General features: G+C 41.5%; 1 protein-coding gene across 1 annotated transcript in view; it reads right to left on the bottom strand.

Annotated features, from left to right (window-relative positions):
• LOC147684242 (putative cation-transporting ATPase 13A4) overlaps positions 1-12547 on the bottom strand; it is a 249194-nt gene that overhangs the window by 189718 nt on the left and 46929 nt on the right. Inside the window, exon 2 of the mRNA XM_086944644.1 lies at positions 11276-11449. Within this exon, the coding sequence (XP_086800770.1) occupies positions 11276-11449 (174 nt within the window). The remainder of the gene's footprint in view (positions 1-11275; positions 11450-12547) is intronic.

Consider the following 12547-nt stretch of genomic DNA (forward strand, 5'->3'; position numbering starts at 1 on the left):
TAAAGTGAAAATGAAAATTAATAACAATTGCAAACCAATTACAAAAATAGAGCAAAAATAAATAAAATAATGGCACAAAGATGACAAAAATCCAATGAGCAAAACCAAAGTTATGAAATTTTTCTAAATTTTACATAGAAATATAGTCTAAAGAATATTGTGATGAAGAAAATATAAGCCACAAGAATATCACAGGGAAGAATATCATTTGTAATGTTTTTATCACAGCAAGAAATATAATTTTTTCAATGTTTTTGCAATGTTTGTGTTTGTGTTAGTGTAATTTTATTTGTATTGGTTTTATTTAGTTGTATTTATATAGTCTGCTTAGCAGTTTATATTTTGTTATGAATGTTTGCATTGAATCTTTAATGTATTTTTACAAAAATAAATTTTTTATGGAAGTTTAAATAATGATTTGTATTTTTTTGTAGTGGGATATGGGGTTTATATGGGAAAAGGGGGGAGCTGTAAGTATACATATAAATTCAAGTTTTCATTTATTGAATTCAAATTTGTAAATTCATTTAATATTTTAGTTAATATAGTATATATTTTACAAATATTTGTATAAATTAGATTTTCAGTTTTTCCTTCTAACAATTGTAGATGATTTTTTACATTTTAATTTTGTGTGGGGATAATTTTTATTTGCATACATACATAATAGATTAGAGACTGCTTTTCAAAATAAAATTAAATCAGTTTAATTGTCATTGTTATTTAAATACGAATTATTATTTAATGTATTTTTTTATTGTTTTATATTTTGTATATTATCATTCATTTGATTTAATTTATGTACTTGATTTCGTGTTTTTATTTTCTGTATTTAGTATTAGTTAACTATAATATTATAAGAACAATAGTCTAACATTTTAGATCTACAAGACCCCTCCCCAGATATTTCAAAACAAATGATGGACAGCCCTCTTCTCCCCCTTCACGATCTCGTCGGAGTACCCTGGTATCACTGCAAAACACCCAGGGGGTCATTAGGATGACGGGCAGACTTAGTCCGCCCGCCATCCAATCGGGGCTAGGGACCGCCCGCCATAAGGGGGGGGGTTCCCGTGGATAGAATTAGGATACGGTCTCCACAGTGGCGGCCGCATCCTGCATTTATAACATTGTGGCGGGCGGTGCTCTCTGCACCGCCCGTCACAATGCCATAAATGCATGTATGCATTTGCATACACAACGCGGAAGGCACCACGCGGTGCCTACCGCATTGTATATGCAAATGCAGGGGGTACCACAGGTACCCCCCCCCGGGTGCACCCCCCACCCCTCCTTCACTTTGGCCCCCCAAAGTGAAGACCGCATGCCTTCCCGTGGTGGCATTGCCGCCACGGAAAGGCACCTGCCCAGGTCCATCGTAATATGGCTGGCGGTGTATAATAGACACCGCCACCATATTATTCCTTTTCCGCCCCCGGCTGCAAGGCGACCGGGGCGGAAAAGCGGCGGACGGCCTTGCCGTCCGCCGAAGACCTCCCCGCCATACTAATATGGCGGGGCGAAAATGAGCGTGGATGTCCGGCGGATTGCCCCGCCAGGCTGGCGGTAGCCACCGCCAGCCTGGCGGGGGCAATCCACCCGACATCATAATGGGGCCCCCAGTGTTTTTTTATTTTTTTGCCCGGGGCTAGTGCGGCAGGGTATCCCTTACTTCCCTCCTATATTTTTGTTCTAAAAAATGAGAGGACAGGGGACCAAGTTCCTGAGTCCTTGATAGGCTGCCAGCAACATTTTCTTCATGTTGCTGACAGCCAATCAGAGTGATGATTCTCGCAAGATTCTGATTCCTGCAGGAGCAGGATGGACCAAGGGATAAAAAGCTTCACAGGCCAGTCAGCACACTCTATTTTTTTAAATTGGGTTCTATGGAATCTTGTGAAACTCAACTGTCTAGATATGCATTTATTTTTGTTCCCCTTTTGTTCTCTAATAGATAAAAAACTACAGAAGAGCTTTACACCAAATCATTAAAATCACCCTTTCTGGATCAAGATCTATATTCCTGCCAAATTTGGTGTAATTCCATTCATCAGTTTTTGAAGTAGGACTCTCTAATTTAATTTATCTGTAAGTCTCTATATCATTTATTTTGGGGTGGCATAGTGAATATTATCATTATGATAGTTTAAATCTTTTTTAGAATGATTTATAATAGAGGATTCCTTTGTATTATTTGTAATAGCTTAGTGAAAATAGTTTAGATTGGTGTGGGAATTGCAATTTTTGATCTATTTAGTGTTTGACACGTGGTGGTTTATATTGAGTGGGAATAATAAATATGACGCTTTCAGTGTGAAACACCTTCTGCTAATTGACTTACATTGGATTGGTTATAGTTAATCTAACCCTTTTGGTGTCTGACACCTTCCACAAAAGGATCTGGATTGGATCTGAACAAGAAGTAACGTCACTTAATATCCCAATATCGAACTGAGCAGGAAGCGTCATTATTGGTTTTCCTGCCAAAGCCAACTTTAAAAGACGAAGCCAAGACGAAGCCAAGCAAGAGTATTTTATTTTCAATCACTCATCAGCTTAGGAAATTACATCACAGCACCCTGCACTCCTCCCTCTTCTCAGGACCTATTTATTGGCAGCTCCAACTTGGACATGCAGCGGATCAACACAGCTGGCGTGGCAATTGCATGCCGAAGTCTTGCCAAAGGCAAGCCCTTCTGCACCTGTACATACCTAAATCGTGTCAAGCACCAGTAACCCTGGTCCGATCACTTCCCAACGATAACCCACAGCACTCCATAAATTGCCAGACCCCAGACTGCATTCCCCCAACTGTTGACACGCTTCACACCAGGGTAGCTTTCAATCGCACCCACTGCCTGCTGCCCAGCAGCCATCCACCCAACCCCCCCAGGCAAATACTACTAACGCCCTTAACATCCTCTCCCAAGACACATGCCACCCAAGCAACAATAATGTCTATACCCCCACCAATCACCTCATGCCACAGCAAACCCACTGTCAAAACTATCTCGCATGCATGCTTCTCAACAAACACACAACCAAAATATGGGACCTGTTGAGCAGCACCGCACCCGACACCCTCTTCATCAGAGAGACCTGTCTCAACCCCTCATCAGCTCCTGACATCAGTTCCAGTGGGCTATAAGATTGCTTGACAGGAATGCCTTCACAAGCCAAGAGGAGGACTCACTATCTTCTACAAGGAATCTATCAAACGCACAACATCCACAGAGAATGCCACCCCATTTATGGAACACTTGAACTTCAAGCTGCAAATCTCTGAAAAGAACCGTCGTCTACTGACCACTTAGAACATTAGCCACCTTTACTAACCTCCTCACTGACTTTGTTGCTTTGCTGACCATTCACTTTAGAGTCAACATTCTCCTCAGAGACCTCAACTTTCACCTGGAAGACCGAAGCAACCCCTGCTCCACAACACTCCTCAAAAGATTGAGCAACATCTCATTTCAGAACAAACACACACTGCAAGACACACACTGGACCCATCTTCACCACAAGCAACAGCATCAAATACAACTCCATCACATTGGTCACATGGACCAACTCCTCCATCATCCGCTTCCAGCTCAACTCACCCCAGGTCAACACCCCTAGCATTCCTTGGCACAGTTGGGGCAAAAACTCACAGAAGCAGACTGGCTTAGAACCCTCAGAAAGAATAAAGCTCGCCCCACAAATTGATCAAGAACTGCACAGATTTCCTCATACCTATCAAGACCAACAAGCATATTAGATCAGACTAGCGGGCCAGCTGGTACACAGAAAAAATCAGAGACACCAACAAACACTATAAACAGCGAAACAGGAAATAGAGAGGCAGCCACAACACCACAGAGAGAACTATCTACAAGGCTACACTCAGACGCTATCATCTGCAAATAGCAGACACCAAGAAAAAAGGAGGCTCCAACAACTGCAAGGAGATCTTTTAAAACGTCAATGATTTCACCTTACCCTCAGCCACTGTCAAAAACATTGCTGCCTCCCAACAACTCTGTGACAATCTATCCAACTTCTTCCACAGCAAAATCACAAACATCCACAGCAACTTTGCGCACCAACCCAACCCCAGAGAACTCATCGCTAACTTACCCACTTATAATAACCTAGACAGCCACCTGACCAAACAGAAAAACCTCTTCAGAAACAACACAGCAGCAATCATTCTCTGAGGTGCTCCAACAGACCCATGCCCCAACCACGTCTAGCACCTGGAAACATCACCAATCAGCACCACTCAGACCCACATCAACAATAGGCCTGCGCAGAATTTTTAATTCTGCCGGCAAGATTGGAGGAATTTGGTAATTCTGTATTACTCTTTTAGCAAGGATTTACTGATAAATTCTGCTGCTCTGCCAGTGGAGTTATTCTGCAGTGGTTGGTTTCTAAACAGGGCTGGATAAGAGAGTAGTCCCTCTATGTTTAAAATCCACTTCAGATTACACTTTAATCTGCAGTATTATTTAAACATAGAGGAAATGCTCCTTTATCTGGCTCTGTTTAGAAACCTCTGTACAGCAGTGCAAACTCCTCTGCGCCTTACGTACTCTGCCCTGATTACTGTAGAGTACGTCAGTGTGCAGAGGGGTATGCACTGCAGAATGATATTCAGTGGTTTCTAAATAAATATATTTATGTTGGATGTGAATTTATTTTAGACTGTCAGGTGGTTTGAAGTAGTGTTCTTGCTATCTTTTCAAAGTAGTGGAGCCCTTTGTTATTTATAAAAAGTTCTACTTTCTATTGTAGCATTTCATAATTTTGTTTGGTTGTTTGGATATTTTAGGTTTGGTTTGGTTTAAAGATTGTCCTCTTAATTCTTGGCAGCTTTGTCCATTTTTTAGGATTTCAAACAATTGGTATTGGGTAAAGTGTCCTTAGTCTCTTGTGGCCTTGGAAGAAATTGTTGTTTTGGGGCTTGATAGGGTGCCACCGACATTTCAAACATGGATAGCAAGGTTACTTTCCACGTATAATCTGGAGAAAGCTATATACAAAAGGAAGGGTAGAAGGGCGAGAGCACTGGGAGGAAGGATATGGCAACCATTAGATCAGTGGAAAAAGAGTGCAGAATAGTGGAGGGATCTCCACTGTCGGGCTGGGAGAGGAAATTATATGTATTATATGTATTGCATCAAAGTATGTCTTCATCTTTGGAAAAATACTTGTGTTATTATGGGTTTATTTTTTGTGCATTTGTGCTGTAATATGTATTGGAAAACGTGGTAAAAGGGATAAAAACTTTAATAAAAAGAATTTAAAAAAAAAGAAAAAAAAGAAATAGTTTTTTTTGTCTGGCCATGTTGCTATCAAATACATGTTAGCATGGTATTTGAGTTGTCCACTCTGCCCAGAGTGATGCAGTCTGCCAGTGCAAGTGTCTTCAAAATAGAGCATTAGAGGGCTTAGATATTTTCCTCATGGGTTTGGCAGTACAGGGATTCTATGAGTAGGGTATAGTGGTTAGCTAATTCTGTGACTGGTACGTGTGCTAAGGCTATTATCAGCTGTTTGTTGCATATTCTACACTTAGGGCTGAATTATGAGTTTCAGCACTGTAGGGGTGGGTGATACAACAGGACCACGCCCCCACACCACTGAGACAAGCCACCACCCGCCCATCAGATTACAACTTTAAACTAATCTGGCGGGCTGGTGGCGTGATAGTCCAAGGGTGGTGCCACTTTCAAAAGCACCAGTGCCATTGAAGAAGGCACTGCAATGGGTACGATGAACAAGGTTCCTGCATGGCATAGACTTCAAAGTCCATACTGTGCAGAGCAGAAACTGTTGTGCAGGCACACAGGGGGGCACATGTTATGCTCCCCTGTGTTCATCCACAAGGGGAGGAGGCATAGGGGGGCCCTGTGTTTCCTCTCCACCATAGTGACCATGGAGGAGGAACCTCCATGACACTACCTCCGCACCACATCCAGGGAACGGCAGATCCCTGGTGGCATCAGCAGTCCCAGGGCAGTATAGTGCCCAACTCGTAATTGGGGGGGGGTCACACCGCCAGTGCGGCAGTGGCTGGACTGCCATCGCCACACCCCCACGAAGTTGGTGGTCCTCAGACCGCCTGACTCGTAATCAGGGCTTTAGTGCAGATTTTTTAAGGTATCTTCAAATACTCTGAATAAAATTGAAATATTAGCCTTGCATGTTCGTCGTAAAGGTGATTTTTCAAATCGTTTGTCTCATTGCTTGATAAAAGTTGATTATGATGTTTTTTGGGGTAGTAATGGTCATTCTTCATTTTAATTTGGCTGAGTAGTTCATAGTAAGAACCGCTTTTCTTGTATGGAAGTAGAGCGTAAATTAGGGCCATTTACTGTTATGATAATCGCCTTGCCTGGTGTATATCTGTGTAAATGGCAGACCGAATATTTCATAAGTGCCATTCATCATCCAGGTATTGGTTTAGCTTAGTCTGAGAAGGGTTTTTTCTGTGGCTTGTTATTTTTCTCCTGTCATTGTTTTTGTTGTCGTACAGGAGGATGGGTTCTTTAGTATGTATAGTGGTTAGATTTTCAGGATGTCTATATCCTGATATCTTTTCCGGGCTGCTGGGCTTGTTTTGTGGATTTATAAGTTTGTGCTACTAATCTTTTTAAATTAGGGACTCCTGGCATGCGCCCTGTAGTGGGTTCACAAACTTTGGGGAGTATATTTTTAAAGAGTAATGATGTATGTTCCAGGGAGATAGTGTTTGCTTCTCTCACAACTTCCAAACATTTCTTACTTCTATCTTTGTTTTTTATTATGGGGTGGTTGTGCTCCCTGATATTATTACAATTTAGGGCCTTATTACGATGTCAGCCAGAAAGACGCGGACGGAGGTCGGATTATCTTAAACAGTGTCAGAACCTATGTTTCCGACTGACTCAGAAACATTTACGAACAAACGATTATTATGGAAAGGTAACCATTCAGTAAGTCCAACTCAGTTACGACCGGCATTCGGAGACTCCGAGTTGATCGGAACCAATTCCGACAAGGAGTCGGTCAGATTGCTTTCCGACCGACATTGTTAGGAGGCCCTTCATTTCTAGTTTTAGTGCTCCCATAGCAAGTATTGTCATAGTGTTTAGGACATTACCAATGTTTTTTTTGGTGACTCTGCTATTTTGGCTGTATGTATATCCCATGTGCGGTAATTATTTTTTGCCTTTCTGAGTGGTGGCTATTTTTGCCATTTTATCTGCAAATGTTAGAAGTAAGTATGTATTACTTTAAGTTTAAAATGCTTATAAACTATGGTTAACAGTTTTAAATTCATTTTAACTGCTTTCATTTTATAATTACATGCATGCTGATTTTTTAACTTGCTGATTTTTTGGGCTGTATTTCGTCGCGATGTGGCCCAGGGTTTCGTTATTTTTTAAGAGGAAAAGTTTCTTTTATTTTACCATTTGAAACTATAATTGCTACATTTTTAGGGTGTTTGTGTTTTTTTAATGTGTAGGGGTCTTGAGTTCTTAAAAATATCATTACATTTACTTATTTTTCCATCTGTTGCTTGACTATTTTGCTTAGAAGTTTATCAGGATTCTGATTGTTTTTAGCTCATTTTGGAATCCATAGTTTAGAGATATAAGGTAAAGGCTTATTTTTAGTAGGAAATTTTAGGTGAAGAGTTAGGGTAAATATTTTGTTTCATTTTTAGTTGAGGGGATTTTTTTACTTTTCAATGTACGTCATCTGTTTTGTGTAGGGTAGCTCCTGCAATTTCAATGCAGAATATCGATGTAACGATTTTACTGCAAGGTTTAGGTGATTGTTTGCTTCTTTTTATGCTGTTTATTTAGTTTGCGTTTGAGCTCTGTTAGTTGCTTAGTTTTCTGTTCAACTTTATTGGTTACTTTGTGCTTGGTGTACATTTTTTTTGCAGTCTGTTCCATGTTTGGTGGACATTAATTAAGGAATATGTTTAACTGTAATCAAATATTTGTATTTATGAAGATTATGTATTTTAAGGGTATATACATTTATTTTACATTTTTTATGTGACATTTTTGTGCTTAGTTTATGAGTGTATATATTTGTTGGTGTAATAATTTAAAATCATTGATTTTTTAAATGTTTTTTTAGTAACCGTGGTTTTCTAATTTAGTTTAAGTTTATTTGGGATTGGAATATGTAAAAAAATATATTTGTGTTTTATTACTTTTAAGTTGTTTAACAGTAAATATTAGTTGGAAAATAATTGAGTCCTGCATACAAGAGAGAGATCTGGGGGCACATTATGATGGAGGATTTTCCGCATCCTCCGGGCCGGCGCAAGCCACCGCCGGCCCGGCGGATGCGGAAAATCCTCTGCGAACCCACCAAAGACCCACTGCCACATTAGGATGGTAGGTGGGTCCTGGTTTAGGTCCGCTGCTTTTCCGCCGCGGTTGGCTTACAACCGCGGCGGAAAAGGCCTAATATGGTGGCAGTGTCTCTCAGAAACCGCCAGCCATATTAGGATGTCTGAATTTCAATGCCTTTACACGGCGGCTTGTCCGCCGTGCAAAGGCATACGGATTCTTGTTTGGGGACCCGTTGCGGGCCCCCAGGGGTGCAGGGGGTGTGGGTGGTGCACATGGGCTGCATTTGCGTGCACAGAGCGGCAGGCACTGCACGGTGCCTGCCGCATGCAAATGCACAGCTTTCATTTTTAACATTGCGGCGGGTGCAGCTTAAAGCAGCACCCGCCACAATGTTAAAAATAGAGGATGTTACCGCCAGGGTGGCGGTCACATCCTAATTGCACAGGAGGGAACTCCGCAGGCCATGCGGAGGTTCCCTCCTCCTCTATGGTCGCGGACGGACTCAAGTCCGTCCGCGATCACAATGACCCCCCTAGTTCCATCGTTTGGGCCCTTCTCCTGTTGCAGACAGCAGGTTCTGTGCTCTTCTGATCTTCCTCAGGTCCAGGAGTGTTCTGAAATGGTTGGTGGGAGATGTGTCAATTATGCCTGACACAAGCTAGTGCGTGAAAATGACCTCTGGGGAGGCCCCAACAAAGTTTTACAGCTGCTCACTCAGGTTTCACCCTTCCTACTTTAGGCATTTTCAAGATTTCAAAGGTCTTTGACCAAACTAAACGTGGGCTCTGGAGACTCTGGGTAGATATGGGGATAATACTATGATAATTCCATTGCCTCGCCGATCTAACACTAAATCCAGCTTCAAGCAGTCTCTGCACCACCAAAGAAACTCAGAGACAAAAGTCAGACAGAGCATAGCTGAATTTTCAAAAACCAGACAGTGGATACAAACAAATTGTTTTGCCATTTGATTTCCCTCCTTTGAAGTGTGCCCCAAGTGTTAAAAGTCACCAGCAGTCCTGTTGAGAAAGTCTTGACACTCTAGCAGGATGCAACACTGTGAAGTCAGCAAGACCCCTCTGCGAAGACTAGGGGCGACGTCATTTGGAGATTTTTGTGTAAACCAATTATACAAAATGTCTACAAAAGTAGGCAAAATTACACAGAACCATGCAAAATGCATCTTGTTCTAAAAACATTATCTGAAGGATAATGTGGATAAAAATTCAACTCAAAGATGTAATTTTGAGGTGATTTCCAGAGGTTTGTTTTCAAATACTGGCACTTCGCATTTGTAGTTTTACACTCAATAATTACCGAAACAGTCCGCCTAGTTAAAAATTATACAACAAATTCTGCTTGCAGTCAAAAATTAGCTGATCAGTAAATTTAGCATTAAACTTTCTCCCAAAATCTATTCAATGTGGTGTCATTGTGTAATCTTGTTCATTTCACATTGATTTTGTTATGCAAAATACCCACAATATTGGCAATAACTCCAGTGTCATTACAATTTTACCCAGGCCTAGTGATGATGACCAGTCCAGGAGGGGGGACAATAAAGGAGCACAAACCTGTGTGTTAGCAATATCTGCTTGTGACCTGTTAGGTCTTTAAAATTAATCAAGTCCCTGGACCCAGCTCACAGGCCATCGTGTGAAAAACACTACCCACACCTGAGGCCTTTTGTCCTAATCCTGGGAGCAAGTATACAAATCATTCATGCCTACTGAAATGCGAATTACTGGCTGTCAGAGAAAGGAGACCAAAAAGCAGATATACCTTCCAGGGTCCTCAGGCAGTTCAAAATATTTTCCTAAAAGTAATTTCAAAATAACTACAAATCTGACTTCACTAGTGATTTGAGCTTGTAATGCATATTTCAAAAATCCCAATAGTTGTTTGCTAGGTGATGATAACATTTACTAAGCTATGGAACAGCCAAACCTGCTTCAGTGGAAATAGCTTTGAGGTGCCAGTCACTGTAAGTACATGCTTAACACAAAACCTTTACATACCATACTTTTCAATAACATGCTAGTTGCCTTACGGGAAATTGGGCCTACTTATCGATGGCTTATTAAAATGGAAGACTAAGAACTATCAAAAAGGGGTATTTTGACTGGTTGAATTTGCAATATAAAAGTCCTCAACCAAGCATCCATAATAGTAATATAGAAATGCTTTACAGTGCAATCGCAGTGGGTGGCAAAATAGATGCTCTGTCCACCGGTAGCATTTAATTTACAGGCCCTGAGTACACTTGGGAGTTAAAAAAGGAACTCTTCTCTGAACAGATGGAGGCGTAGTTACCCATATTGCGAGCGGCTGATAGATCAAGGAGAACATGAAGACAGGAATGTCCAACACCAACAATACATGAAACATCAGCAACAGCCTTGAGGAAGGTTCCTCAACACCACAATCCTCTCTGAAGCTCTTAGCATTCATCTAAGACTTCCTTGTTATTGATTAGTTGTACCAATAGGAGGCCACACAACCTGCAATGACCTTGGCTTGGAAATATAATGTTGGAACCATATCAGACATGGTTAAGACCTGAACACTAAATGATGGTTAACTAGCTGACATAGGTTTCATGATGCTATGAGATTGCCAAGAGGGCATAGGCCTAACACCAGGGGAGGCTTCTGTGCACTGAACAATGCAGTGTCACAGTGATTCTGAGGGGTAAAGGAACACCGGGTCATGTAATGGAGAATGAGCAAGATGGACAACTTAAAAACAAATACCCGCTTACACGAGAGAGAAGGGCAAAATAGACACATTTTCTTCTAAAAAATATCAAACTCAATTGTTGGAAACTTGAGTGGGACAACCAATGAACATTTTGCTACTGTATGAACAGATATGCAATGTGGTTGTCTCACACTTCTGCCTTCTAACCGAATCCCCAGAAGAACTCAAATTACCGTGGTTCTGAGTAAGATGACATCAGCGTCTTTCAAGGTGGTCGGAGTACTCTTTGCCCACACCTCCCACTCCGGCTTCCAGTAGAAGATGAGGAGCAGGAAACCAAGGGACAGGAAGTATCCGATGATGCACAGCGCCCTCCTCCAGAGATGTGTCTGGTACCCGAACAGCTCCTACAGAGAAGAAACAAACATTGGGCAATCAACTCAAGAACTTGTGTGGGCTTTGTCGCTTTCCACCATTTCTTCAACGTCATCAACAATGAATGTCTTACACAAATTTATATCAACGAGCTGTAGATGAGATTACATTTCTTTCTTATTACTCTACTAAAAGAATTGCTAATTTTTCTCATTATGTCAATGCTGACGTTCAGAGAACCTTCAGCAAAAGACCATATTGCTATTCAAATACAACAGTTCTACATGGTTATCAGAGTTTATGCATCATATGTACAAAGGCAGTGCTCACGCTTAGGTCACACTTGAGGGCATATTTATGAGGTCCTTGCTTCATGCTTGCACCATGCAAAGTGGTACATGCATGACGCAAAGCATCAAATCATATTTATAAAGCCACAGAAGGCCAGCTTGCGTGGCTTCGAATAGCTGCACAAATATAAGTAAGTAAGGCAAGGTAGCACAAATCGCTGCGTCGGCTTACTTGGTGCACGGGAGGCGTTCCATGGGCATTGTGGTGGGTGTTTCCATGCAACTCCCATATTTATTTACGCTGCCTTAGATTTAAAAGGACTTGTAAACCTGGGAATGTGTCAAAATCTTACTCCTCCCAAGGTGAGGCGTAGCAAGGAGAAATATCTATATTTCTCCTTGTTTCTTCCACTTTCTATGTGTGCTGCATTCTGTAGCACACATAGAAAGCACCTCTATGGATTGTGTATGTTCCGGAATGTGCCCCTTCCTGCACAAAAGCAATCCTGCTGACCACACAGGCACCCTTCCAACATGGAGCGAGGGTGCCTGTGTTGGTGCTAGGCTGCTGAAACTGCACGAATGCAGGGGGAAAGGACAGGAATGCACTGTATTTGATAAATACGGTACATTCCTGCCCTCTCACTTTGACGTAGGGCAGTGCAGAAAAGTAACTTGGTGCTTTTTCCTGCACGACCAGTCCCATAAATATACCCTTTGAGTCCTAATTATATGAAAGATGTACCCAGCAACATCACGCTCACAAGCTTTCTACGCCCATCACACTTGAAACAACATTTTTATGCATGTCATTTCTGTTTCCAAACTTTCCACCTTTGT

This window comes from Lissotriton vulgaris, chromosome 11, assembly GCF_964263255.1.
Source record: "Lissotriton vulgaris chromosome 11, aLisVul1.2, whole genome shotgun sequence".
NCBI classification, from domain to species: Eukaryota; Metazoa; Chordata; class Amphibia; order Caudata; family Salamandridae; genus Lissotriton; species Lissotriton vulgaris.